This window comes from Camelus dromedarius, chromosome 25 (assembly GCF_036321535.1).
Source record: "Camelus dromedarius isolate mCamDro1 chromosome 25, mCamDro1.pat, whole genome shotgun sequence".
Taxonomy (NCBI): domain Eukaryota; kingdom Metazoa; phylum Chordata; class Mammalia; order Artiodactyla; family Camelidae; genus Camelus; species Camelus dromedarius.
In genome coordinates, this window is record NC_087460.1 from 577,561 (window position 1) to 605,474 (window position 27,914).

The window sequence follows — 27,914 nt, forward strand, 5'->3', positions numbered from 1 at the left end:
GCCCCGGGGACCCCTCACTTGTAAAACAGGAGCCCTGTCACCTCCCTCACAGGCTGTGTAAGAGTTAAATGGGGAGACATACACAGAAATGGTCCTTTCCTTCAAATGGGGACATGTACACGCACAGTAATTGCAGAGCACGAGGACCAGTCTCCCTACACCTAGGCGACAGTTAGATGACCGCCACCCGTTTCTCACAGCTGAGCCGCCTCTCACCCCCTCTGGAGGGGGGTCGTGCCCGGGGGGGGGGGGGGAGGCTGGCCCTGCAGCCCGCCCAGGGAGGAGCTCCAGGTGTCCCGGGCCCGCTCCGGATCGCTGCTTCTCCCGTCCTCACAGCAGGTCGGGGTTGGGAGGGTGGGAACGGACCTTCGTCTCCGTTTCCTGAGCGCAGAGGGCGGAGCAGCTCCGGGAGCTCACCCTGCGGCCAGGAAGGGGCTCCGGGTCTGAGCCACGGCTGTCGGCCCCCTTCGCTGTCCGGCTCTGGCTAAAGAGCGGGGCCGGTTTCCCGCCCTGGTCAGGCTGCGGCCAGCTGGGCCCCGCTCTCCTCTCAGGCCACTGGGAGGGAGGAGCCGGGACACTGAGGGACACGCAGGTGTGAATCCGCAGAGCTCCCCGCCGAGGGGCAGGGGCCTGGGACCTCGGGACCCGCCCGGGGCGGCGCGGAGGCGGGGGCGGCAGCTCCGGGGGGGCCGCCCCGCCCCTGGCTTCCGGGGCGTGGCCTCGGCAACTGGCTTCCGGGGCGTGGCCCCTCGGCACCGCCCACTCCTCGCAGGCGCGGCCCGTTTCAGAGCCGGGCCGCCCGGGAGCAGGGGCGACGAGCCGGCTTGCGTCCCTGGGCCGGCAGGTAGCGGAGCCGGGGCCCAGCCTCCGGCTCAGGCCCACGCGGCCGGGTAGCAGCTCGGCGCTTCCCGGGGCTCGCGCCCTTGGGCCCTTACTTTCCTGCGAGGCCTGGAGCAGCGTGTGTCCGAGGTCCTCCCGGGAGGGCCCCGCTCTCATGTGTCCGGCGGCCGGCAGACACCCCCCCCCCCCCCCCGAGTCCGGGGTCCGACGGCTGTGGGAGGAAACCCGCCCTTGCCGGTAAGCGCCTCATCCTCTCCCTCCCGCCCCGTTCATATTCCAAGGTCAGCGGGAAACCGGTGCGATCCATCACACCTTGCGCCCAGAGAGCCCCGCCGAAGCCCTGCGTGGATGCTTGAGTGGCTGAACCAACCCCTTCAGAACCTAAGCCCCTCTGAGGCCCTTCCGAAGCAGGAAGGAGAAACTGGTTTAGCACCAACGTCTCCAGCAATGTTAGGATCACCGTCCAACCTTTCCTCCTCCTCCCACTGGGACTGAGAGCAGGAAAAGCTGCGCAAATCGGGGTGGAATCGCAGGCTGGGTCGGGCACCCATCACAGGCAGGCGTCCCTGCATGGCCGGTCGGGTGGCTGGGGGTCCTCCCGGCCCCTTGAGCCCCTCCTGTGCACTCTGTTCAGGAGGGGAGCCCGAGAGGTGGGGGCCACAGCGTGGAGGACTCCTGCTCTTAGAGGGCCTTTCTGGGTGAGGCAGGGTTTTATGGGCAGCGGTTCAGCGCAACATGAGAAGAGAGGTGTGGTCTTCCTCCTACATGATGACCTTGGTGTTTGCTTCACAGCAGACCCCACATCGGGCTGACAGATCTTCAGCACTTAGCGGAGCTGAGACCAGTGAAGACTGGGGGGCTCTAGGGTGGGGGGCGGGGCGGGGGTGGAACAAGGGTCAAGAGGCCTTGGGGACCTTCCTGACTCTGTTTATACCTGGCACGTCCACACAGGCAAACCCACAGACGGGAAGGTTAGCGCTTGCCCAGGGACGAGGAGGTTAGGGGTCTTGGGGTGATGATTAAGGGGGTGCTGGGTTTCCTTGAGGGTAAGAGAAATGTTCTAAAATTGCTTATGCTGATGGCTGCTGAGGTCCTCAGAGCCTGGACTTGTGCACTGTCAGTTGTGGGTGATATGGGCTGTGAACTGTGTCTCAGTGAAGCTGTTAGGAGAGAAAAGAGCAGCCCTGGTGATAAAGGGAACGTAGGGGACCCTGCCAACTGGATGTCGGGCCTCAAAGGCCAGGAAAGCGAGAATTCGAGGTCTGTGGGTAATGTAGTCCAGGTGGAGCGTGTGCTTCCAGCACCAGGACCACACTGGCCGGGCCGTCCTGCTGCAGGGCTGAGCCCTGGCTCCATCACGGAACAAGTCCCCCGTGGAACCCCATGCTCTGCAGGTCAACCCGTGCTTACTGGAAGCTGGTGAAACGTCTCAGAAAGTGTGGGAGGCATCTGGATGCAACTATGCCCACCTCCAGGGTTGTTCGAGAGGGACGGCGCCTCTGCGGCCGGTGGCTGGGTGGGCTCAGTCCTCCGTCCTGTCTTAGTTGGGTGCTCGGCCTGCTGTAACAGACCCTGGAGACGAGGCAGCTTGTCAGGAACAGTCCTGGAGGCTGGGAGTCCATGGTTAGGGTTCTGGGAGATTCCTGGTTCACAGACCATCACCTGGCCGTGTTCCCACCCGACAGGAAGGTGGAGGGAGCACTGTGGGGTCTCTCACAGGGGAATGAATCCCACTCATGGGGCTCCACCCCCATGACCTCATCACCCCCCAGAGGCCCTCCCAATACCACCCTTCTAGGGGTTCGGTGTCAGCCTCAGGATTTGGGGGACGTGGTCTATAGCACCCTTGCACTTGGTCCTATGGTGCTGTCGGGCTGGGTGTGGGCCATGCACTGTGTGGGACCTGGGCCTTGATGGCCCGCTGCCAGGCACTCTCACTACGAGAAAGGCCTCTAAACCAGGGCCTCCGTGACCTTCAGCAACACGTGACTCAAAATGACTGCCAGGAATTCTCATCAGAGTTAATAAACGTATTCATTCTTTTATTGTTAAGCTCTCTTTCACACACATGCAGACACACGTACACCCATGATATCTGGTTTCCCATCACATGTCAGAATCCTCCCCTGCTTGCGGGAGCTGGGGGCTCAGGTAGAAGCAACAGAGAACCCACAAACCCAGGGCGGACGGCATCCCACCAGACAGAAGCCGCAGTCTCTCCCAAGGAGCTGCTTTGGGAAAAAGCTTCTTTAAATGCTGGGCCTTAAATGTTGTCTTTGGACCTCAAGCCTTCAACTAGAGAGTGACAAACCTTCCCCCTCTGAAGGGCCTGTCCGGATCCTCACTCCCTACCCCGGTGCGAGCCCTTGGCTACAGCCCAGGGCCCGGCCAGCCGCCCCAGAAGAATCCTCTGCCAGGTTTCTCCCACTGGCTGAGGCCGCACATGGGCTCAGGACTTGGGACTTTCCTCAAAAATGACCCAAGCTGGCCTCCGGGTGTGTCTGGGGCAGCAGCCCCGCAGGGTGAAGGAGCCTCGGCCTTTGGGCTGATGGCCCCAGCCTGGCCCACTGCCTCCACTTCCCCTGCCCCGCTCCCCTCCAGCCCTCACCCCTGCAGCTGCCATCTCTCCAACCACAGTCTCTTGGTCCAGGAAACTAGCTTCTCCTTCAGCTCATAATTGTCTCCTCCAGAATTTCTCCCCAGGGCCAGGCGCCCTTCTGGGTACCTCCTAGCCCTGGGCAGGCCTCTGTCCGGCCTTTACATCTTGCACGGCCATCCTGTTTGCTACTCTGTCCCTCTCACTGGACGGTCAGCTCCTTGGTGACCAGGGCCATGGCAGGCCCAAAACAAAGGCCGAAGGAATGAATGAGTGATGGAGAATCGAGGACACTCTGCCACGAGCTCCTGGGAGTGGGCTGTGGCTTCCTGTGGGGACGAGGGTGACCAGATGGTCACAATGAAAAGTGAAGGGGACATTTTCAAGTAGTCTGTTTCAAAGGTACACACCTCACACAGGCACATATCCACGTCCACATGCGTACACGCCCAGACGCCCCCAGGGACACACACACGCTGTCACCGCCCTGGGTCTGGGCGGCCCCGACGCGGCCTCTCGGGCTCCAGACCGGGGTTCTTGCTGAGCTCCTGGAAGAAGAGCTGCAGCTGGAGGCTCCTCAGGCTCTCCAGGCCCTCGGGGGAGAGCTGCTGAGGCCTCTCCTCCCCAGCCTCCCCCTCGTCGTCGTCCTCCCCAGGCCCGTCGGGGAGCTGCGGGGAGCCCCGGGAGACATAGCCCTGGTCTGACTGCACGGACTGCCGCTGCTCCTCCCCATGGGGCGTGAGTGGATCCTGGGCCTGGCAGCTCAGGCTCTGCCGGAGGAGGGGGAGCACCGCGCCTTCAAGCTGCCCCATCACGTCCTCGAGGGGGTGGTCGGGCGATGCCACGGGGGTGCTGCAGACAGGCAGGTCCTCAGGGTGCACGGGGAGGAAGACGATGCTGTTGCGCCGGGCACCACAGGGCCCCGGCAGCGGGCCGGGCTTGCCTCCCCCGACCAGGGACACCCAGCCTGCGGCGCTGCTCCCGACGGCCCGGGGGATTGGCTCCACAACCTGAGCGGGAGGGGCCCTCTCTACCGGGACCACTGTTGTCTGCAGCATCTGGGCCGCCGGCTCCCCCGGGGACCGAGGCCGGGGTTCCAGCCTTGACAGGCTGCCCCCTTCCCTGGAGAGGAGCGGCTCCACAGCCAGGGGGCCCTCGCAGGTGGGTTCCCGCACCTGCGGCTTTTGCCGGACGATCCCCACTCCAGGCGGTGGCAGCAGCGGCTCCTCCAGCTCCTCCTCGTCCAGGGACGGCAGGTCTTGGTCGTCTGCCCAGCGGAGGTTCTCGAGCTCAAACCAGTCTGGGCAGCGAGCCTGCCACCGGTGGAAGCGCTGCACGGCGTCCCTGAGCTGCTGGCCGCTGGGGCTCCGCAGGTAGTTGTCTCCCGTGAGCGCCCCCACGCGGTGCATGCGGCCCGGCTCGAACATCTCCAGGTCCTGGATACGGAAGTAGACCTCCTCGAACTTGTCCATGAGCGGGTACCTGGAGGTGATGTTGAAGAGGTCGGGGACGTCGCTCTCACTGCTGATGTCACTGAAGTAGCAGACGATGTAGGTGCCGAAGCAGGCGGGCTGCTTGAAGTCCGGCAGGATCATGTTCATGGCCGCCGTGAACAGGTCCCCCGAGGGCTTCCCGCAGTCACAGCGGAGCTGGACGGCCGCGTCCTCCCAGCCGAGGATGGCCTGCCACTTGGCTCGGGTACCCCGGGAGCACAGGACGATGATCTTGGAGTTGCTCTCCACCATTTCCTGCTTCTGGCGGCCCACCCAGGTCATGACCCCCACCTCGGAGATGACCTGTTCCTCCAGCAGGTCGAGGGCCACGTCGGTGCCACAGACGGTGAGCAGGAACTGGGCGAACTTCAGGACCACGTCCACGTATAGGGGGTGGTCGGCCGAGTACACGATCCAGACCTTCCTGGGCTTCAGGGGTGGGGGGCTCAGGCTGGCAGCGGGGAGGACATCTGGGGGAAACAGAGGAAGCCGGGTCATGGGTCCAGGCACGTCCACCACACTGGCCTGCACGACTCAGGCCAGGGGTGGCCTCAGCTGGCCCGCCAGGGAGGCTAGGACCAGGCAGAGCTGGGCTCCTGAGCCCAAGAAACGCAGCTGAAGCCTCGGGATGAGCCTAGGGCGGCTGTTCACCTGTGGTGCCTGGAAAACAGCTGTGCCTCGGGGAAAAGAACCTTGTGCTTTCCCATCTGCTCCTCAGCCTACAAGTTAATTAAATTTCTTTTTTTCCTTAAAAGGCGCGAGGGCCCACCTATGGAATAGAAGTAGCTGCTGCAGGAGGGGCCACATGGTGCCCTCACCTTCCTCTCCTGACTCAGCGATGAGCGACTGCAAGCGCAGCCCTGCTGGGTGGGCCCTCTGTCCTCTGTTCGGGGCTAGTGGTGGACCGTCTGCAGGTGACGTCTCCCCAGGAACAGGAGCTGGCCCAGCGTGCATCCCACAAGCGCCACCCCCAGGCCTCAGGGAACGGACTCCCCCCTCGCCCAGCCCGCCCAGCCTGGAGCCGCCCACCTGTGCATTTGCTGCCATCTTCATACTTGCCGTGGGGGGAGCCTGAAAGAAAGACGATACCAGAACACTCCAGAAGTGTCCTTGCAGGGGGCAGAAATCCTACAAGATGTCTCAGAACGGCTCTTCTGAGAAATAGGGACCAGCTTGCAGGGGCGTCTGGTGGGAGTGCTGCCCCGTTCCTGACAAAGGAGGCGCCGAGGCCCCGGTCACCGGATGCCCTGGGCCTTTGCAGGGAGACTGTACTCAGCCGTGAAGCCGCGTCTCCCGCGACTGCTCTGTGACCCGGGAGAGTTAACAGGCCAGGCTCTACGCTAAGACTTCCCACGATCCTTACAGTCGATTTACTGTGTGGGTGTTGTGATGATTTCCATTTTATAAAAGAGGATGCAAGGCCCAGGAATCATTTGCCCAGGTGCAGATGGCGAGCTGGGGCCTGGGCCCAGGTCGACCCCTCTGGAGCCTCCGAGCCCTCGCCTGCCAAGCTGAGGTGTTGCCCACGGGGGACAGCGTCTGTGCTCAACGTGGGGAGCCCTGAGCACAGCCTTAGCGCTGGAGTGGGGAGAAGGGGCACAGGAAGAAGGAGAGGGGCAGAGGGGAAGCCCCGGCCCCTTACCGGGTAGCCGCCAGGTCATGCAGACAATCAGCAGGATGACGGAACCCACCAGCAGGATGGAGAGGCCCGTGATGAAGCCGTACACCCACAGGGGCAGGTAGTCTGTGGCGGGGAGAATGGCGTCAGCGGCGTGGCAGGGAGGCCAGCTGCCCAGCCCTGGGTGTCCTCTCTGTCACACCAGCCCTGGGGGCCCCACCCCACTGCCCAGCCCCAGGTGTCCTCTCTGTCACGCCAGCCCTGGGGGCCCCACCCCACTGCCCAGCTCCGGGTGTCCTCTCTGGCACCAGGACAGGCAATGATCCCACCACCCTGGGCTGCCTCTTGCTGCAGCCTTCTGCCTGGATCCACATCAGGCCAGGCAGGGACTTCTCTGTGGCCCCTGAGGGCACGTCCCTGGGGGCCCCTGCAGCACAGCCTGGGAAGGAGGTGGGCGTACCTTCAATCGTGTCTGCAATGAGAACCAAGGGGAACAGCCTCAGTTATCAGCAGTAATCACAACCCACCACTGACACGCACAGAGCCTGCTGTGACCCTGGCCTGATACCCGGCCCTTTGGTACGGGTTAAACTTAGTGAAACGATCTAAGGGAACCCCTGAGCTGGTGGTCTGCAGAGAGAGGCCTGTGCCCCCAGGAGGCTCGTGCAGGCCAGGGCAGCGCCTGTGCTTTCTGACCAGCATTTGGCTGTAGCCGCACGTGGGCTGCCGATGGCTTCTGAATGGGGAGTTGTTGCCAGCACCGCAGGCTCGGGCCAGAACCCGGGCTCTGTCACTTCCCCAGTGGGTGATCTTGGACACGGTACCTGACGTCTCTGTGCCTCAGTTTCCTCACCTATGAACCCGGCGGAGGGAGTCTCCACTTCATGGTACTTGTTACATAGTACACAGTACATAGTACTTAGTACACAGCATATAGCACACAGTGCTAAGTGCATGGTACCTAGTACACAGTGCTTAGTACACAGTACTATGACTCACAGTTTGTGAGGATTAAAAACGGACACGTTAAAGCACTTAGTTCAGAACATGGTCCTTAACTGTAACTGTGACAGTAAGAACCCCTATTTTTTCAGTCATGGAAGCTGAGGATCAGAAAGGGTAAGCACTTTGCCCAAGGCTGCACAGCTAATGACAGGCAGTCGGGAGTCCAACCCAGGAGACTCTCTGAAGCCTCCACCCACCCCCAGGACCAGGTCAGGGCTCGAGCTGTTGACCTCCACCCTACCTGGGGTGTGCAGCCCCTCTGGGCAGGGGACGGTCACTGAGTGTCGGAGGCAGTCATTGAGGCAGCTGCTGAAGAAGGGCTGGACCTATGGGGGCGGAGGGGAGGGCGGGGGATGCACTTGAGGGAGCAGATCCTGGCCCGCCCGTCTGGGACCCCGGTGGCCGCTGGGCAGGTGGCCCATCAGTGGTGGGGGGTCAGGGGACCCTGCTCAGGTGAGGCTGGGGGCCCGGCAGGGAACCCTGGGTGGCAGTGGCGCTGGGTCCTGGGGGAGAGCACGAGCCCACAAGCTGCCACCTGTGCCCCCTCTCCGCACTCTTCACCCGCTCCCCGAACCCGTCTACACCCGCTCCCCACCTGCACATGGTGGTGGCAGCACCAGTTCAAGTTCTGTAGGGTGACTGTGATGTTGGAGCGCTGGTGGAATGCCTCTTGAGGGGGCTGAGGGGAGAGGGGCAGGTAAGGCTCTTGCCTCAGCTGGGAGGGATCCGCCTCGGGAAGCCCCCATGGCTGCCACCGCCTGGAAGGCCACGGGGAAAGGCTGTCCAGGAGGAACGATCCCCAGGGCCACGGTTTGTTAACTTGGGGACACATCTAACGCCCCGACGTCCCTCTCTGCTTTGCCTGCCGGGCATCACGGAGACAGACCTGGGTGTCCCGCACTGTCCCGCCCAGGCTTCATCTCATTTCCTCATCTTTACTTCCCCTTTGTCTTCATTTCCAGTTTTAAATCTTCAAACCCTTTTTGCAATAGTGGAATTGACAAAGCGAAACAAAAAGAGAACCGGGAGAACGTGTGGGAGGGGGACGCAGGATGGGGAGGGACAGAGGCAGCTGTGTCCCATCAGCAGTAGGAGCAACTCAGCACCAGCTACAGCCCCGGATGTGGGGCGGGGCGGGGGGCGGCAGCCCGGTGGGACCCCCAACACAGTCCGAGCGCAGGGTGGGGGGGCTCGAGGCCTGGAGAGCTGGTTCTGAGCTGGGCGGGAGGGTAGGAAACGGCAGAGAAAGAACACGGTTACCGCAGGCACGTCCAGGACACTTTGGAAGCAGCTCTGGTCATCTGCGCGCGGAAAGCTGCTCAGTAGGACCTGGTAACCAGTGGACTCGTTCCACAGGGTGAAGCTCACCCGCAGCTGCCGGGCCTCCAGGGCCTCCACGGTGATGTCGGGGTCCCACAGGCTGCCTGTCGGGCACGGCAGGGTCTGGGAGTGAGGGTGGGGTGCACAGTGCACGCGTGTGCACACACGTGTGTGCCTGTGCCCATGTGTACACGGGCATGTGCGTGCGTGCCTATGCCCGTGTGTGCACGTGCATGTGTGTGTCTGCGTGCATGCACCCAAGTCAAGACCCCCACGGGGCCTCCAGCCACACTTACCTGAGCTCACGCATGGCGTGGTGATCTTCATCCTGGGGTCCTCGCAGTCTGCCCACCCAGAAAAAAGTGAAACCATTATGCTCCTACCTTAGAAAGTCTGCTGGTGCAGAAACTCTGACACCAGGGGTAACCACCTTCTCCCTTCTGGGGAGCCTGTTCAAAGCCCCAGGACTGGACGCTGCCACGGGCCAGGGGCTCCACAGGCCTGGGACTGACCCAGCTGTCTCACCCCTCCTCTCTCCTGGAACCTTCCAGATCCAGGTGTAAACCCCCACTCCCCCGCCCCCCCCACGTGCTTTGGGACTGAGGAGTCTCGGTCCACCCCAGCTCCTCTCCCTGCTGGGCTGCCGCTCCAGAGCTGCCTCTGCCTTTCCAGGGAGATGGGCTCTGGGCCCCATAGCAGCTTTCCTGCAACTTCCTGTGTCCTCATGAGGAGCTTCTGATTCAGCGTATCTGGGGCCGGTCCTGGGAAGCTGCATTTCTGACAAGTTCCCAGTGGTTTGGTGCCACTGACCACTCCTCCAGGGAAAGCCGGGTGAGTAGACGGCGTGTGTGTGTGTGTGTGTGTGTGTGTGTGCACGCAGCGGGGCGCTCTGGGGATGAAGACTGTCACTGTCCCTAGTAAGCACTTCCATTACCTACTATGTGCAAGGCAATCTGGGAGGGTCTGGGGGCTGGCCAGGTGGAAGGCGCAGACCCTGTCCTCCAGGGGCCAAGGTCCCAGAAGTGGGTGGCTCTGAACCATGGGACACGTTGTGGCCAGGATTCCAGAGAGGATGGAGAAGTAGTCGGAGTACACACACCAAATGAAGTTTTGGGAGGTGAACCTGGGGGTCCTTACAGCAGGGCGGGTTAGTGGGAAGAGGGGTGGTGTCAGATGATGCAGGTGGGGTGTGGGGTGAGGATGAGGTGACCAGAGCGGGTTACAGCTCTTCCTGGTACTTCCTGGGCAGGCCCGGGTTGTCTTCAGCCAGGGGGAGGGACCCTGGCTCCTGGAAAACTCCTGAGGTCTTGGGCCAATACCCACTGTTTGTGCAACGGAGAACTGGTTCAGCCCTCGGGGAGCAGAGGCTGCAGCCACTCCCCAGACAGCCCTGGCCCCGTGGGGACCACATGCCAGAGCGGGGAGGCGACGTCTGCAACCCCTGGTGGCTTCCTCCCCAGCTCATGGTGGAGGGGACGCGCTTACCGGGCACCAGGAAGTGTCTGGACTGGTGGTTCGGGTCCCCGTCAGGGATGGGCTTAGGCAGGTGGTGGACGGTCACCTCGTACTCCTGGCCTGGCTCCACCACAAAGTGGCTGAAGGCAAAACGCCACTGAGGACACGGAGGGAAGAGGGGTCAGACAGGCCAGGCCTCTCACCCACCTGGGCCCAAAGGTCAGTCAAAATGAGGAGAAAACCACCACCATGAGATCCAAAATCAGAGGCATCGTTTCTCTGTTTCCGCTGGTCTTTCCTGCCTATTTAAAAAAGGACTGACCACTGGCCTCGTGCAGAGACAGCAGGGCTGAAAGCACGCAGGTCTGGGGAAGTCGGAGGGGTCCTCCCCCTCAGCCCGAGGGACTGGGGCCTGCGGGGCTGGCACACGCGGGGCAGCATGCTATTTGTCGGGTGACCCCTCCTCCTTAAGTGGGAAGGCCAGGGGTCTCTTGAGGCTTTCCTGGAGCACAGAAGTGCAGTGGGAGGGCGAAGGGGTCCCCGCCCACCCTGGGCCTGAAGGCATCTCTTGCTCAGATATGTTCTAGGTGATGCAGGTGACCTGCATCGACGCCAACCCCCGCTCCAGTTACTCTGGTGGATGGGAGGCCCCTGGTCCTCGCCCTCCTCCCAGCGGTCAAGTCTGGGGAGTCCCAGTGAAACAGGGGGCAGGGGTCTGTCTTTGCTGTTTGTTTGTGCGGGTGCTGCAAACGGCCACTTTCCAGACCTAAACTGCCAGCATTCAGACGGCCAGTGTCAGGACCCCGCGGAAGGCTGGTTAACGCCAGCTGCTGTGTATACACACCCTCAGGCTCTGATCCCCGAGGTCTGGGCGGGGCCCTAGAACCAGCACCTCAAATGAGCCCCCAGGTGGTGCTGCTGGTGCCGGGACCACCCTGCAAGAACCGGGGCTCCACTCAGACTAAATGAGAGGGAAACCACGGCAGAAACACCGCAGCCCTGACAGGGGCCGAGCCCTTCCCCTAGAGGGGCCCCGGACTAACCCAGCTACACACAAGGGTGGCAAAGGTAGGTCCTGGGAGCCGCCTTCCCATCCAGCTTTCCCTACAACAGACAGCTACCTGCGGCCCGAAGGCAGCACAGGAGCCGTTGGGGCCACTCTGCTCCTCCCGCATCACCGTCCTCCCCGCGGCCGGAGCCTCACCCGCTTGTGATGGTGCCTCAGTTTGGACAGAAACTCGAACTTGACACACAGACGTTCATTGGTGTTCAGCTGCAGGACAGACAGCTCCGCCCCCTCCAGGTAGAGGACACTGGCTGACGGTCAGAGGGAGGAGAGGAGGCACACGGGGTGAGGGGGTGTCACTTGTCTGTCTGCCACGCCGCCCCTCTGACCTCAGCCCCGGCCTGTTCCCTCCACCTCCCTCCTGGGCTGGCTTCACTATGGCCTGCACACAGTGACCCCAGCTGGACTCGCGCAGCGTAATTTACTCTGGGCTAGAAGCAAAAGCTTTGCAAATGTGTGGCTAGGGTGCTGGCAGCGTGGTGTGGGCATCCAGCAGGCATCACTGTCCTTGAAGGGGATGCAGCAGTTGGTGGGGCTGGAGCCTCAGAGAACACCACCCTCCGCCCATCCAGATCTGGGGTGGTCTGGTCCCCCAGTTTTGCATAAAGTCTATCCCTGGAGAGGTTTGGGGGTGCTGTTCTCAGAAGGGCCGGCCCTGCGGTCAGACAATTCACTATCTGACTTCTTTTTCCAGGGAGATAAAGATTTTAGGCCAAAGGAAGGCCTTTCTTGAAGGATCGTGGGATGAGAAGATGTCATCACGGGGTAAAGTCAAAACCACTGACAAAGGGTTCGTGTGAGGAGGTGGCTCCTGTCACTAAGCGTGGACCCTTACGTCTGAGCCCAGTCCTGAGCCTGGTGTGGGGCCAGAGGGTCTCGCCTGTGGAGGCCCTGGTGCTGGGCAGCGCAGCACCCCCAGGGCCCAGGGATGCCCACTCACCATCTGTCTGCAGCGTCCACTCAATGTGGACCACGGGGAGGAGGTGTCCGTGCTGCGTGTGGACAAAGCGCAGTTGGGTCTGCATGTCTTTGGGGGACGAGGGGGTCAGGCTTCGGGGTTGGATCCAGCTGTCATCCAGGCAGGTACCTGGGAGCCAGGAAGAGCACAAATCAGACTCGCAGGCTCAGGAGGAATGGGATGCGGTGCACAAGCAAGATGCCCCGGCCGGGGAGCCAGGCTTCCCCAGGCAGGCCGGGGCCAGGCGCGCCGGCCTCTCAGCCTCACCCCCGCCCGCTTTCCCGATGCTGGTCTGGGTCACAAGGAAGCTCAAGGGGAGATGGCCGAGCGCACCCTCGCTGGGAGGCGGGAGGCAGCCGGAGAGCGGCTCTGTTTTTACAGGCTGGACCCCTAACTGGCCCAGACACCTGACCCGCACATCTTTCTTGATTAAAAGGCCAAACAAAGCCGCCAGCACGGCCGTCTCCCCCGTCACAGCGACAGCTCCGGCAGAGTTGTCTGACAGATTCACCAGGGCGGCACCCCAGGAGACTCCCCCCAACCCAAGTGACAGCCCGGCTCCTCCCGTCCTGACCACCGATGGCGAGCGTTCTGGGCGGGGGCGTGGGGGCTCGTTGCCAAGCCCCTGGGGTCCTCCTGCTGGGGGCCGCTCAGCGCGGGGTCAGCACTTCATCACCCAGGCAGCCGAGGAGCGTGAGCACAGAGGACTTACTGTTCTTGACGGCGCAGCTGAGCTCCTGTGGGGGGAAGACGCGGGCGGTCACCGTCGGCAAAGAGCTTCCGTGCGCGCGGGCCGGGCTCCGGCGTCCCCAGGGTCACCCCCTCCCTCTCGCCTTTGGGGGCCCCTCTCGGAGGGACCACACCCTCCTCATGCTTTCTGCCGACTGAGGGGAAGTGGGTGAGAAGTGGGCACAGCACAGGCAGAGTGGGACTGGAGGAGATGTTGGGAGTCAGGGACTGTCTACCTCCCTACACTGAGGTTTCCCCTGGGCGCCCCAGAAACACCCCCAAATCTCTTGAGGCTTCTGGGCAACAAGACGGGGACAAAACCTGCCACTTCCCCCCACCCCTCCGTCACAGGATCAGTCACAGAAAACTCACCCCGTGGGCACAGACTTTACAGATAACATCTCACCCGTGATTACGGACTCCCCTGGGGCTGCCTCGCACTCCGGCAGTCCCCCTGGCTCTCTGACCCCCGGGGGAGATCTGGGCCGCGTTCAGAAGTCCCCGTTACGAGCACAGGGACACCTTTGGCCAGGGAACTCTACGCTGGAGAACAGTGCCCCCGGGGCAGGTCGCCTCCTCACCACTTAACAGCCACGGGACGCCAGGCAACACACCTGACCCTGCCCAGCCTGGACGTCTGCAGGTGCAGAGTCACAGCCCTGACGCCAGCCCCAGAGCACCGCTGGGAATCAACCGACAGAGACACGAGCAGAGACCCCGGCCACGGAGCCTCGCGTTCGCGTCCGGCGCAGCCGTACCACCCGGATCCCGAGCAATGGAACGTGTGTTAGTGATGCACCCGAGTGAGCTGCTGCCCTGTCAGACAGGCAGCCCGCCAGAAGCCCAGGAAAAGGACCAGGAATCCCGCAGGCCCCGGCGCCTGGGGGGCCAGCTCACTGCCGGGACCAGAGACGGCCTCGCCCAGTGTCTGACACGGAGGCTGCTCTGTAACCCCCGGCTCCCTGCTTTGCGGCTGGGGTGCAGGGAGCACCTCGTGAAGGGAGCGCTCGTTGTAGGGGGCCCCCACACACTCAGGTTTGGTGGGGAGCAAGGCGACAACTCGGGGGCACAGGGACCAAGCACCTCCCGTGGGGCCAAGTCAAGGCGGCCAGAGTGACGGTTCCGAGGACGGCAGTGGGGCTCAGTGTGTGTGCGGACAGCGCCCCACGGAGCAGGAGGCAGAGGAGGAGACGGGATGCCGCCAGGCCTCACTCACAGGCCGGGTGCTGGTGGCATCCTCGTGCTCGCTCCAGGGCTGGCCCAGCCATGCCGGGCCACCCTACCCTGCCTTTCTGGGACGTCATTCATGAGCCCCCGGGGTCCAGACCTTCTGCACCCCGTCCAGCTCCTGGTGATGATTCTCACTCCCTGTCTCGGCCCCGCCGGGCACACGTCCAACAACCCGTCCAGCTGCTCTGCTCTCTCTACGAGGGCCACTGTTTCCTGGGAGGAGGGGGGATGAGCTCCCACCAACACCTCGTTCCTCCCCCTCCTGGAGAGGACAGAGTGGACCGGCGCGCGGGGGACAGAAACCGGTTCTTTCGCCCTGAGATGGGAGCTCTTGCAGAAAAGGAAACTGATGCCCGCTTTGGGCAACTCCCTGTTACCCACCAGTAGCTCCTCCAGGACCACCGCAGAATGGCGAGCAGGACAGAAGGCTCTGGTCTTCGCGTGACCAAGGGGAGCTGGGAGGGTCTGGGAACGCAGGCGGCAGGGGGCGCCTGTCCTCTAACTCCTGTGACCGACGCAGACGGCTCCCCGTCTGGCTCCCCACTTGGCACTGTTTGAGGTCTTGGTCTTCGAGACCCATCGCTGTACACACGTTATTTTCCTTCTATTACCATTTTGCTTATCTTTTTAATTAAAACAGCCTCTGAACTTTGTCAAATATCTCGTGTCTATTTACAAAGCTTTGCAGATTTTCTCCTTTAATTTCCTGATGTAATGAACTGCGTCGATCGATTTGCTGATGATGGACTAACTCCGCACTCTTGGACTCAGTCCTGCTTGGCTACAGTGCATTTCCTAGCATGTTCATAGGTTCAATTTGCTAATTTTAATATAGAATTGTTTGCATCTGTGTTCATAAGTTAGATTGGTCCACCGTTTTCTCCTTCTGTGTACATTATGTCAAGCTTTAGAATTAAACTTACGCTAGCTCTAAAGTGGGTAACTTTCCCTGTTTTTCTGTGGTATTAAATGCCCATCAAGAGGGAAGGACTGAACAGAATTAACGGACACAAACTGCTATACCTAAAACAGATAAGCAACAAGGATTTATTGCATAGCACAAGGAATTATAGCCAGCATCCTGTAATAACCTATACTGAAATGTAATCTGCAAAAAACCGCCACCTGATCACTGTGCTGTACACCTGAACCTAATGCGACGTTGTGAATCAGCTGTACGTGAACAAAACGGGGAATTCCCGAATAACGTGAGCCCGAGTTTAAGTCTCAGTGTCCATCCACCAAGACCGAGCCAGCTGAACAGACTGCTGCCCACGCCAGGAGTACTGCGCACACGCTAAGAGACTTGGTTACGCAGCGGTCTGCCAACCCGGGGCGATGCCCAGCATGTGAGAGAGAAGAGTAAGTTGCAAAGAACCCTTTATTACATGATCCAACTTTGTCTGGAAATAAATGATGAAAAACCCCTCCGCGTATGTGTACACATGTGTGAATACACTGAACATACACAAACACGTGGCAGGTGCACATCAGGCTGTTCACACACTGGTTACTGGGGGTCAAGGGACGGACGCAGAGGAGTACGCATGCGTGTGAGACAGAGCCTGACACGCCCTTTGAGCCCTGGCGTGGTGACGGCGTACGCCCATCTCCTCCCCTCCCCAAACCACATCAAAGTTATAGGAAGGAGGGAATTTTTATAAATGTTCAGGGACAGAGAGGTAACATCACTGGGCAAGAGATGAGGACAGATTTTTAAAAGACACAACAAGGAGGAGCGGGCACCTGGCGAGCGGGGCGGGCTCAGAGGACGCGTCTCAGAACCAGGTATCGGGTACCTGGGGAGGGAGGACAAAGCCAAGGGCGAGAGGTGGGGGGCAGGGGAGGGCTGCACCTGCGATTTGGGGCACCCGAGCCTCCACTTCCCTGCCCGATCTCATCCTGCTGGCAGCCACGCCCAGAGAAGAGTCCTGCCAGTCTCAACACTGAGAGTCACCCAGCAGACAGGGCACGTTCACCACCAGTCTGGGGCCACCAGTGAAGCCCAGTGATGGGAACGCCCCCTCCACACCGGGCATCCGATGTCCTTGTTCTTGGAATGTCCTCTGACAGCCAAAGAGCACCAGGTATTTGAGAAGAGTTTCCTGTATGAAAAATAGGTTAAAACCCCCTGAATTTAAAAAGTGCTCTTGGAGGAAATAAGACAATGCTGGGAACAGAATAAAATTAAAACAGACAAATAAAATTAGAACAGTTTTAAGGAAATAAGAGAGGATATTGGGAGATAAAAGTGAAAAGGGAAGGAATGATCAATTATTTAACGTGTATGTGGAATTTACAGTAACGTAATGTTTTTAATAGTGTAAAACATGCACTCAGGGTCTTCTTTGGCTCCACTAGGATCTCGTCTTCCTCCCTTCCAACAAATCAGCCCTAATTCCTTTATTTCAAATGCCCATTTTAAAAAGTGGTAGGGTCAGAGTGCCAGCTGGGAGCCGGGGAACAGCACTAGGTTGGGCGCCTGGCAGAAATCCAAGGGAACGTTCTCGACCAAGAGGACACAGCGGGCCGGTACCCGCTGAGATCTCGCCGTGCCGGGCGTCATGCTAACACCACACACCCACCTCATTTAACCTTTTTTTTTTTTTTACAGTATATTTTGTTGCTTTTTTATTGAATATTATATGTACATAATAAAATGAGCAGGTTTTAAAAAGTCTGAAGAATTTTTATAAATGAGTACATCTCTGTGACCAGCTAAGTTGTAAGACCTTTCATCACACCAGTAAACCGCCTCATTTAGCCTTTACAACAGTCCTATGATGTAGGTCCCTTACCCATTTTTACCCTTGAAAAAACTGAGGCACAGGAAGGTCAGCTGAGTGGCCCAAGGCCCCACAGACCCGAAGCCCAAAGCCATGTAGTTCTGCTCCAGGACCACACTCTTAACCACCGCTACACGGCCTCTCTGAGTAACAACATGTGGGCCCACGTTCTCCATCAGGACGGTGAAGATGGAAAGGAAGGACTGAGACTGAGCCACCACAGGCCTGGCAGAGAGATGTGGGCTCTGAAGTCTCACACTCATCTCTGCTCTGCTCCACCTTGGCCAGTCACCCCATCTCTACAACGGGTCAACGGTGCTGGCCTGGCAGGTAGTCGAGCTCCGAGTGAAGGTGGACTGCTACCCCCGCACAGTGGCTGGCACAAAGCCGCAGGTGACTGCTGGTGCCGGGGCACACCCAGCCCCACGACGCCCCTCGTCTGACCCAGCGTGTTATGTGCTCTCGCAGCGACCTTGGGAGGCGAGGGGCACCCCCTGCGTGGATGGAACACCAGCTCACAGCAGCAGAGGGGCTGGGAGGGGAAGCTCCACCCAGAGCCCAGGCCCGAGCCAGCCCAGGCTTCTTGGGCTGCTGGATGCTGGGTGCTGTCCCAGTCTCTGCACCCAGGCTGGCAGCCAGCTGTTGGGCTGGACCACCAAGGAGCCTGTGACTGCTCTAATGCCACCACCAGGGACCCCAGCCCTGCTGGCCCAGTGCACCCACCACGCCGGAGAGCCCAGAGAACACAACTTGACCCTTGGGTGGGGGGCATGGCCGAGAGCTTCTGGGAACCGGAAGATTGGGTGAAACCCAACAGCTGTTCCACCTCCAGTCAAACCATAAGTGCCCAGGAAAAAAAGGATGTGTTATGAACGAACACACACCCTGTCTAGAAGCTTGGGTGTCTAGGGAACTCCCGCTGACCAACTCAGGCTTTCCTCTGGGCTTAGAAAGCCCCGGGGAGGGTTTGGGGGCGAGTCCACGCAGGGAATGGTTTCTCCAGCAAGGATCTGCATCTGGGGGGACTCAGTCACCGGGTCTTAAGGTGCTAAATCCAAGCAGCCAGAGTCAGCGCTGCACCTGCTCTCTGTCTGTCGCTGCCTCAAGCAGCGCGAGCCATCGCTCCCCCGGTCACCGGCTCCTCCATCCTTTTGTTCCACAAACATCTGTCAGGCCCACATCCTGTGTTTGCAGCACTGGGCTGGGAACCGTACAGGCATGTGCCGGGTCCTTCGCTGTCTTAGGGGAGAGGCACCGCGCAGTGGTACCGGCCCACCCTGCGAAGGCTCACCCAGCCCTTCCGCGAGGACACGGAGACCCAGGGGCAGGCTGCCTAAACTACCCAGGTTGTGGAGGCTGCAGGTGGTGACGTCAGGATGCATACCCAGATCCTCCGCCTCAAGTGTGCGGCTCCCCTCCCATCAGTCGCCACGTGGGCTTGCATCCACTGAAACACCAGGCAGGGTGTAGCTTCGTTCTTTTCAAAGGGACAAAGGGACTAGTCACCGAGCAGGGAAGCTGTCTGGCCGTGGAGACGCCTGTATGCGGCTAGGTGTGCGTGGAGACGGGTGGGAAGAGGGAGGGTCCGGGAGATGCAAACAAATCCGGCCGAGTCCTTCTCCAGCCCCGCCCCGATCAGGCCCCGCCCCGTCCCGCCGCCCAGACTCTCAGCGGCTTCCCGCTGAGCAATTGAGGTCAAACCCGAAAAACTTTAGTCCACCCCAGCTGGCAATAATTTCTCTTTTCCTTGGAATTCTGTACGCTCACTGGTTGCGCAAAGGGCACTTGCTACAGGCTGCCTGACGTGGTGTCTGCCTCCCCGGGTGCTCTACCCCCGTCACCGGGGTCCCGGGAGGTTTCTTGGCCGGTTCAGTACCTTGCATTTTGCAGGCTCCTGGCAAAGGGCCAACAAAAGCTGAGCAGGCGCCCTGGCGGCAGAACGCGTCTTCTTCACCCAGTGCCCGGGAAGGACCTGCCCAGCACGAGTCCCCTGCTTTGCCCAGGAGTGGGAGTCATCAGGGCACTTCCCAACATCATTCTCGTTAAAAAAGTTTCTGCTAAACAGTCACCGACCTTCCACCCTCTTGTGGTGAGTCCACCACCAAACTGGATAAGGAGAAATACCACTTTGGTTGTTTCACATCCTCTGACTCAGATTCTGAGCATTACTCCTTAGGGTCAGCGGTGGTGGAGGGGAGGGGGCCAAGGAAACCGAGAGGGGCGGGGTGGGGGCGTAGAGGCGAGAGGCCGTGCGGGCGGGCACGGTCTGGCTGTTGTTTCTTCCTCGCGACGGCCCTCCACCCCCAGGACACTACCCGGCGGTGGGTGTGTCGCTTCCTGTGGGCGCAGCGGGGCAACCGCCCGGCTGATACAGGCAGGAGGGACCCCAGGCCTGGGTGGTGAGGGCTGGAGGGGCAATGTCCTAAGGGTCTGCGCGGCCCCCCAGGAGTCGCCCCGGGAGGGGTCATCGCTCTGCCCGCACAACTCTCCCCGGAAAGTGCGCCCAACGGCCCCCCGGGCCCGTGCGCCAGGCTCCGCGGCCGCCGGATCCCCAGGGCGCGGGGTCCGGTGGAGGAGGGTCCGAGGACCGGGGTTGGAACCGGGTCCAGCCCCACCTCGCCCTCCGCAGGCCCCTCCCTACCCGCTTCTAACCAGCCCGCCCAGCCTCCGGCCGGCCGCGCCTCCCAGTCCTTCCCCAAAACGTGGGGCCCCCGCGGATGTGTCACCCCTCCCGCCAGGACGCCGGCCCAGGTTGTGCAACCCGCGCTACGCGACCTTTCTCCGCTAACTCCGTCTCCTCCAGTGTTCGAAGCGCAACTCCCGCCGCTCCGTGAGTCCTCCCCAGGGCTGCCCGCTCTTATGCCCAAGCCTCGGATCCCCGCGATCTCCTCGCGGACCTCCTGCCCACTCAGCGGCCCCGCGTCCCCGGGCCTCCCACCCCGGGCTGCCCGCCCGCAGCATCTTTGGCGCCGGCTCCCCGAGGCGGCGCGTGGTCTCACCTGCTGGGCGCACACGGGCGGTGGGTAGTCCAAGAGCCTCGGGGAGGAGCGACCCAGGCCCAGAGCGCGCAAAAGAAGGAGGAGGAGAAGGAGCGGCGGCCGCGCCGGGGACCCAGGGGACACGCTCGGCCGGCAGCGCGGAGCCTTCATGGCCCCCGTCCTCTGCGGAGGGCTCGCGCCCGAGCTGGGGGGACAGCGAGGGCGCGCCCTGGGCTTCCTTGTTGGCTGAGTCCCGAGTCGGCTCTCGGGAGCCTGCTTCCGGCTTCCAGCCCGGCCAGGGGCGGGCCGCGCCGAAGGGGAGGGCTCGCGCCAGGCCGGTCCGCCCGCGGGTCCCTCCCCGACGTGCGTCCCAGGTACGCGCTCCTCCCCGCGCTCCTCTCCGGGCTCCTCCCGCCCACGCTGCGCCGCTAACCCCGGGCCTGCGAGTGCTGCGCTCCGTCTCGGTCTGCTCTTACTCCCTGAGCTTCACCGCGGGACCTGAAACTCTCTTTTACTGCTTCCCCCCTTGCTCTCGCCCCTGGTCCCACTCTCTTCTTTTTCTCCTCGGTCGAAGGAAGTCCGTTTTCCCAGTCCTCGTCTCTGTATCCACACCCTCTTCCCTCGATTTTGCTCGGCTTGTCTCGAGGCAGAGGCAGCTCTGCGCTCCGACGCGCCTTCGCTGCATCCGGCAGGAGCGGGGAGCCCTGGGCCTCACGTACCTGCGCGGACTGCTGGTGAGGGTTGCAGGGCGCCTGGCCGGCTCTGGACATTCTTCTGACTGGTTGGTGCTGAGGGAATCGGGAGTCAACATCGTCAGCCTTCCGGGCTCTGCATGCTGGCGGTCAGCAGTTGACTTCTTCCTCCTGGTGGGGGTTTTAGCGTCTGCAGAACATCTCAAGGATACAGCTCAGGGTGTTACCGACAGCCCTCAAGGAGGAACTAAAGGTCCTTGACTTTGTTTTACGGTTAAACTATTATTATTATTTTGTCTTGCTCCACTGTTCTCCTTTGTTTCTGCATTTTCTCCCGTCTCTGATTAAATTTGTTCTTTGGAACTCGAGGAAGACCTAGGCGGCTAAGGCTTGTCTACAAACAAAGGCAGGGATACAGGTTGGGGAGGGGGGGGGGTCTGTCCCTGGGAAGGTCCCTCAGGGACCTTCTTGGCTTCATGTTTTGTTATATTCATTCATTTATTTTTTTAGATTCCACATAGAAGTGATATCATGTGACATTCGTCTTTCTCTGTCTGACTTACTTGGTATGATAATCTCTAAGTCCAACCTTGCTGCTGCAAATGGCATTGTTTCATTCTGTTTTCATGGCTGAGTAGTATTCCATTGTATAAATATACCACATTGTCTTTATCCAGTCATCTGTTGATGGACACTTAGGTTGCTTCCATGTCTTGGCTATTGTAAATAGTGCTGCTGTGAACACTGGGGTGCATGTGTCTTTTTGAATTAGTGTTTTCATTTTCTTGGGGTAAACACCCAGGAGTGGGATTGCTGGATCGTATGGTAACTCTATTTTTAATTTTTTGAGGAACCTCCATGCTGCTTTCCACAGAGGCTGCGCCAATTTACATTCCCACCAACAGTTCATGAGGGCTCCCTTTTCTTCACACCCTCTACAATGCTTGTTATCTGTCATTTTGATGATGGCTATTCTGACAGGTGTGGGGCGATCCATCACTGTGGTTTGGATTTGCATTTCTGAATATCAGGTTTGAGGAAGACGACAAAGTTCTCTCTGCTCCGAGTCACTGTCACCACCCCCGTTCTTGGCCTCTTGGGTCAAGAACTTCCTTCAGTCCCAGAACCTCCTCCCCTGGGTCTCACGGCCCTTGTGGCCTCTCTTCCTCCTCTGCTCAGCCTTGATTCCAGGCTGGTCACGTGGCTGTTCACTGGCTGTGAGCCAGACAGACCATCTTCACCGACCTGGTTGAAGGCCGTTACTCTGGCACTTGGAGTCACCCAAGGTCAGGGCTGACCTGGTGCTCAGTTCCCGGAGCACAGGAATCTGCCCAAAGGTGTCCCAGCAGCACCAGAGTGAGAACCGTGAGGGAGGTCCTGGCTGTGGCCCCTCCGTCCTTCCTCAACCCCCTCCTCCCTCTCCCCTTCCTTTTCCTTTTTCCTTTTTCAGTTTGGAGCCAGAAAACAAGGTGTGGAAAGGACGTGTGAGATCAAGGTTCCGGTGGACGTGCTCAGACCTGGTACCTGGCGCATCCTGCCCAGACTTCTGATGCACAGAGTCCCTGGAAATAAATGTCATTGCTGTTTTGTGTCACTAAGTTTTGAAACGGTTTGGTCTGCAGCAGTGGATAACCAAAGGTACATTGTCTACTGAATTAAACACTAAGTGTGCAGCTGTAGTAATTAATTCTGCCTCCAGCTTCCCTTCCTGTGGTAACATCTACCCTTCACCGTCCCGAGCTCTTCCCGCAGCCCTTCCCAGCACCTCCAGCAGCGTGCGCAGTGGAGCGATGTTGTGTGTGTCGAGCATGTTCTTAGCATTGTGTTTCTTATTCGCATGTTTGACAAGCGTTGATTGAGATCCACGTCAGGCCAGACTCTGAGGGTTTAGAGCTGAGTGTCTGCCTTCTATTTTCTCCATTTTTCAAACCAGAATTTACATAATCATTCCTTGGAAATCGCTCTTTGACTTGAACAGATTGATCCAGGTGTCCTTTTCTTGCGTATTTGTACATTTTAGCTCCAAAGAACTTATGGTACCTTACAATATGACCTATGGTATCAAACCATGAAAATAAAATTAAAATGGAAAGTATCAGGACAGAAAAATAAGTACACAATGAACTGAGTTTAATGGCATTGCCTCAAGTGAGCGAGCAGCTCTGGGACCCCGGCGGAAGGAGGCCGCGGGCGGGTCATTTTCATGGCTCGGTGAAAGCAGGCAGGTCACCGCTCCAGCACAGAAGCAGATTCTGACTCCCCTGCTGGGGGGTGGGGGGGACAGGGGACCAGAGGTGAGCAGCGGAGACAGCATGGGTGGACAGCAGGGCTTGCAAGGACCTGGGCCGTGGGAAGAGCAGAGCGTGCTGGGGCTGGGAGGGCGGCAGGAGGCTGGTGGGAAGGGCTGTGGCCGGAGGGTGCGGGGACAAAAGGGCTGACCGATGGGGCAGGCCCTGGGCTGGAGATTTGGACTCGGGAGAATGACGAGTTTCCTGGCCAGCGGTTCCAGGGTTCAGTTTAAATGAGACGAGCGTGTAGGAGAGGGGGTTGGAGGTTGAAGAGAGTGGGTGGGCACTGGACTCTCCTGGTAGAACCTGCCGAAATGGAAGCCTGTTCCAGATTCAGACCACTGGGGCGTCTGGATCCAGAGAGACAGAGGGAAACGTCAGATGGCGACAGAAGGCCAGCGGGGCCTGCTCAGCCTCCAGAGGCTCCTGGCCCGCACACAGCCTCCCCTCTGAACCACGGAGTCCTGGCGCGGAGGCCCCCCCTCCACCTGCTTTTCCGAGCGTGGCGATTGGCAGAGACGGCCCAGACAGACAGGCGGCCTGGCCAATGGGGCGGCTGGCGGGGCGGGTCCGCGGACAGCGGTTGGGGAGGAAGGTGGGTTCCCGAGGGGCTGGAGGGCGTGGAGGGAGGTCGAGTGGGGCTTCAGAGGGCGGCGCAGACGCGGGGGCGCGGTGGGTCCACCCCGGAGAGGCCCGCCTCAGACGCGAGGACCCGGCCTCCCGGTCACCGCTCAGCCGGGCCGCAGCGCTGTCCCCGAAGGAAGAGGAGCAGGGAGCTGAGGGCCCGAACCCCAACTGTTCCACCCCCCGCGGGAGCCGCAAGTGAGTGCGGGGCGCGCGTGGGGTCCCCATTTCCTCGCGGTCCCGAGGCCGGGCTGCCAGGGTGACGGTCCCGCTTTCCCACCCTGGCGCCCCCCTGTGCTTGGCCGCGTGGCAGGTGGCAGGTGGGACTCGAAGTCTCCAATCTCAGTGTTCTTACCTGGAAGTTGAGACTTCATCTCTTGAGGTTGCTCCGAGCATCGGGGGGCCGGCGAGTGCAGGACCGTCGGCGCACAGCCGCGTGCCGGGTGCCCCCCGAGTGCTGGACACACGGACCGGCCTCCACCGGCCCCCTCGGACCCGCTCTGACTCCTGCGTGTGGACTGCTCACACGTGACTTGATACCTAGGGGCGATTTAGAAATACGGCCAAGTCCCAGATACCTTTTAAAGAGACTTACCAGCACTCTGTGACCATTTTTTCTATAAAAACCCAAAGCATTTTTAAAAACTCAGAAAATCACAAGGGTGGGAGAGGATGTGGGGAAATTGGCATCCTTGTTCCCTGTTGGTGGGACTGGGAAATGGTGCCGCTGCCGTGGAAAACAGTGTGGTGGATCCGCAAAAGACCGGACGTAGAATTACCAGTGACCCAGCACTCCCGCGTCCGGGTCTATGCTCACGAGGGGCGATCGCTCCGGCCCAGACATAGCTGCACACCCTTGGTCCCGGCGGCGTTACTCACGGGGCCCAAAGCGGAAAACAAAACAAGTGTCCATGGACAGGTGGACGGATAAACTCAACGTGAGCTACACACACAGTGGAAGATTATTCAGTCTTTAAAAAAGAAGGAAATTCTGACATAGGCTACAACGTGGGTGAACCTTGAGGACACTGTGCTCAGTGAAATAAGCCAGACACAGAAGGACAGATACCGCATGTTCTTAGAGGAGTCAAATTCACAGAGACAGAAAGTAGAACAGCGCTTGCCGGGGGCTGGGGGAGGGGGTGGGGAGTGAGGGATAATGGGGACAGAGTTTCCGTTAGGGAAGGTGCGAAAGGTTGGAGATGGATGGTGGTGATGGCTGCACAATCATGTGAATGCACTTAATGCCACTTAAACATGGTCAGAGTGAAGTTTGTGTTATGTGTATTTTACCACAAAGAAAAAGCACCCAAAACATTCATTAAATGCTCTAAATCTCAAGTTAAATTAAGTGGTCACTGTCATTTATAACACAGGCAAGAGGCCAAGCCCTGACAACTGCCAAGATTAAGCTGATAAAGATTTGAAAAGGTTTACTTTTCTGTTACAAAGCTCCAGCACATATACAGGCCCGCCGCGGGTCGGCGGCTGAGAGGTGGTCAGGCCTTTTGTTATTATGATAGGTAAAATATGGAGACAGGTGCCCTCAGAAAAGCTGTGAGCGGAGCAAGGTCGCATGCGAGAAAGAAAAGAAAATGCTCTGCTTCGCCACCCAGTTGTAGGACATTTCCTGGCAGAGACGCCAAGTCAGAGCCTGCTGTGGGGCTTCCAGCACAGCCAGACGCTCCCAGAACTGTTGAATTGGCTCTTTACCTGTGCATTTGTCAAGTCTATAGGCCTGTTCCGGGTGGCGTGGGCGTCACAAACGTGACCAGTTTGATTCCTAACCCCCAGACGCTGATGACCAGTCGGAGAGATGACAGACACAAGTGTAACGGTGTAACAGTGGGGTGTGTCCTGAGGGGGACAGCGGTCGTCCTGGGCTGAAATGTGGAGAGAGGAGGGACCCCGGCCGGGGGAGCGGACACTTGTGGTCAGGATGTGAAGCCCACTGCTGACGGCAGTCCGACTCGAGCAGTGTCCTCAGATGTGCTGGGGAGTCCAGCTCGGCTCTCATGTTCTGACTGAGCTCCTCTTGTCTTCCCTTCCCCAGGCTGGTCCGCACCCCCGTCCCTGAGCGTCTGAGGAGATGGCCGCGGCGGCGGTGGCTGGGCTGATCCCGGTGCTGCACTCGGTGGCCGGCGACAAGTCCAGCTACTACGTTGGGCGGCAGCTGTGGTTCGGCTTCATCGCGGTGTACGGAGTGGTGGTGTACGTGGTCCGCATGCCCTGGGCCGACCTCCACCAGGACTTCTGGTGCCACGGCAGCATCACCTACCCCTGCCTGATTGAGTGCTTCGAGAGCAGCTTCAGCAGCCCCGTGGTGGGCCTCTGGTACTTCTTCTTCTTCCTCTTCCTGGCCTTCTTCTTCCTCATGGAATTCTTCATGGCTCAGGTCCGGCACAAGCAGATCAAGGCCAAGCTGGTGGAGTCGGAGGCGGCGGACGTGGAGGAGGGCTCCATGGTGGGGGTCCAGGAGCAGGTGCCCTCCCCCAAGAAGGCGGCCCCCAACTTCCACCAGGAGAAGGCGCTCCTGCTGCTGTATCTCCTGCACTTCCTCCTGCAGGTCGGCTCCCAGGGCGTGTTCCTGTTCCTCCTCCACTACCGCCACCTGCCCCTGGTGAGCCAGGCCACCATCCGCTGCAGCACTGGCAGCTGCCCGGGGCCCTACTTCTGCCTGGTCCGCGGCTCCATCGAGAAGCGGATGTCCATCTACACCCTGGTCACCCTGTCCTTCATGATCATCCTCTTCTGCTCTGGCTTCTTCATGTACAGCGTCCACCACTACCTGCTGAAGGGCCTCCGAGTGCCAAGTATTGGCCTAACTGACGGTGGGCAGCTCAGGTCCCTGAACTCTGTCTGCCAGTCCCCGCCTTCCTCCTTCACAGAATAAACCCTTGTTCTCACTTTCTCTGGCCACAGCCAGGCTTGCTTGTCTGACTCTGGGCTGGAGGGACGCATGTGGTGATGTGGCCGAGCCCCTCCCCGGAGGCCTGTGACACTGAGCGTCCCACCTCATCCTTCCTATGTCTTCCAGTCAGGAGGGGCTGAGAGCTGTGAAGGTTCAGAGGAGGTTGGGCAGCTCGCGCTCTGGCCTCCCCAGTTTGGGCTGTAACCCCAGAGCAGACAGTTCTCCACGGGACCACTCCTGGCCGGACGGGCAGGGGAGCTTCTCCATGCTTGCATGTATGGCCCAGCAAGGACCGACCCAGTCTAGGGGAGCCCCTGGGGAGGAGGAGTTGGAGGGTGGGGTTGAGGCTCACTGTGCACAGAGCCACGCTGCATCCCAGAGATGTCCAAGCCCAGCCCGGGGCTCCCCTTGCCCAGGTCTGCTGTCTGCCCACCCATGGAAGCTTGACCAGACCCTTGGGGAGGGGCAGAGCTGGGGATCCAGACGTTACCCAGAGAGTCAGGCTGCTCTCTCATCCTGTGCCTGAGGCCTGGGCTCCCTCCGGGCCTCGGTGTGAGACGTGGGGCAGAGGGCAGAGCTGGGGCCCCACCTGACCTGCCCAAGCCAGCATGATGCTTCCAAACCACTCAGGTGAACGTGGTCCTGTTTCCCCTTGGTTCCGAAGCTGACTGTGCAGACAGACCCCAGCGTGGCCCTCAGTGATTTCTGTCCCCACCCCCCAACCCGTGTCCATGCCTTTGAGTAACCCTCGCTTTTGAGTGCTGGCAGGAACCATGACTTGATTCTAACAGATCAGATGTCACTCCCATGATCGTGTCTTTTTATGTAGAAGATTCTCCCTCGCGGGCTTTGAAGGGAGGGGCTACGGGGGAGGAGCATGGCAGGGACTTTCAGGGGCAGGTCCTGGGGCAGCACCTACCCTGTTCCCACTCCGGGAGCTGGGCAAGCCCTTCCCCTGTTTTCTTCTCCTTCGAGCCTGGACTGCAGAGCTCAGGGTCCAGGTCGGGGCAGTGGGGAGGTGGGGTGGGGTGCGTCCTCAGCAAAGGAGGAGGAAGGGCGGCCATGACCCATAATTCCCCAAATGGACTCCGTCTTCCACGGGATGATGCCATCACTGTGTCCCGCTGACACGTTACTTCTGGGAAGAGCTACTTTTAATTTTTACTAAATGTGATCCTACTCCTCCCACCCCCAGCCCTGCTTCTCTCTCCTTCCTGCCCCCTCCCTTTTTCTTCATTCGTTCAAAACCAATTTCGTGCCCTTCCGGCTACTGTGAGCTGGAGGCAGCTTCCGTATTTCCCCGCGACTCCCGTGCCTTCCTCCCC

At 60.1% G+C, this 27,914-nt stretch overlaps 2 protein-coding genes and 1 long non-coding RNA gene across 10 annotated transcripts; 2 read left to right on the top strand and 1 right to left on the bottom strand.

The window, feature by feature from the left end:
* Nucleotides 1-778: 778 nt before the first annotated feature.
* Nucleotides 779-14,968, top strand: LOC116150399 (uncharacterized). 2 transcript variants are annotated; one of them, XR_004134159.2, is made up of 4 exons: nt 779-1,077; nt 9,545-9,703; nt 11,441-11,630; nt 12,088-14,968. It is a non-coding gene; the product is annotated as an uncharacterized LOC116150399 (long non-coding RNA). The 2 variants fall into 2 exon arrangements; XR_010377757.1 differs by lacking the exon at nt 779-1,077 and having other exon boundaries at nt 8,974-9,703.
* On the bottom strand, nt 2,862-20,245 carry IL17RA (interleukin 17 receptor A). The gene is made up of 13 exons (XM_031444428.2): nt 20,096-20,245; nt 13,064-13,088; nt 12,334-12,480; nt 11,532-11,644; nt 10,358-10,484; nt 9,169-9,216; nt 8,813-8,976; nt 8,148-8,231; nt 7,794-7,878; nt 7,008-7,019; nt 6,572-6,673; nt 5,959-6,000; nt 2,862-5,399 (listed from the first exon to the last, which is right to left on the bottom strand). The coding sequence occupies exons 1-13, from the start codon at nt 20,243-20,245 to the stop codon at nt 3,916-3,918; spliced, it is 2,583 nt and encodes an 860-aa protein (XP_031300288.1). The 3' UTR covers nt 2,862-3,915.
* LOC105100745 (uncharacterized) lies at nt 19,405-26,599 on the top strand. 7 transcript variants are annotated; one of them, XM_064478838.1, is made up of 3 exons: nt 19,405-19,926; nt 20,649-23,649; nt 25,732-26,599. In XM_064478838.1, the coding sequence occupies exon 3, from the start codon at nt 25,768-25,770 to the stop codon at nt 26,569-26,571; it is 804 nt and encodes a 267-aa protein (XP_064334908.1). In that variant the 5' UTR covers nt 19,405-19,926; nt 20,649-23,649; nt 25,732-25,767; the 3' UTR covers nt 26,572-26,599. The 7 variants fall into 7 exon arrangements, with proteins under 7 accessions (XP_064334908.1, XP_064334909.1, XP_031300303.1 ...); XM_064478839.1 differs by having other exon boundaries at nt 22,217-23,649; XM_064478837.1 differs by lacking the exon at nt 19,405-19,926 and having other exon boundaries at nt 20,405-21,019; nt 22,217-23,649.
* Nucleotides 26,600-27,914: the final 1,315 nt, after the last annotated feature.

What these genes read in the sequence shown, in the direction of transcription:
- IL17RA (XM_031444428.2), bottom strand. Translation starts at nt 20,245, where the DNA reads ATGAAGGCTCCGCGCTGCCGGCCGAGCGTGTCCCCTGGGTCCCCGGCG. An exon ending in CAGCTGCGCCGTCAAGAACA is followed by an intron (nt 12,481 to 13,063) that starts GTAAGTCCTCTG and finishes CCTGGCTCCCAG; the next exon opens with GTACCTGCCTGGATGACAGC. An exon ending in GTGTCCTGGACGTGCCTGCG is followed by an intron (nt 8,232 to 8,812) that starts GTAACCGTGTTC and finishes CTCTCCCCTCAG; the next exon opens with CCCCCTCAAGAGGCATTCCA.
- LOC105100745 (XM_064478838.1), top strand. Translation starts at nt 25,768, where the DNA reads ATGGCCGCGGCGGCGGTGGCTGGGCTGATCCCGGTGCTGCACTCGGTG.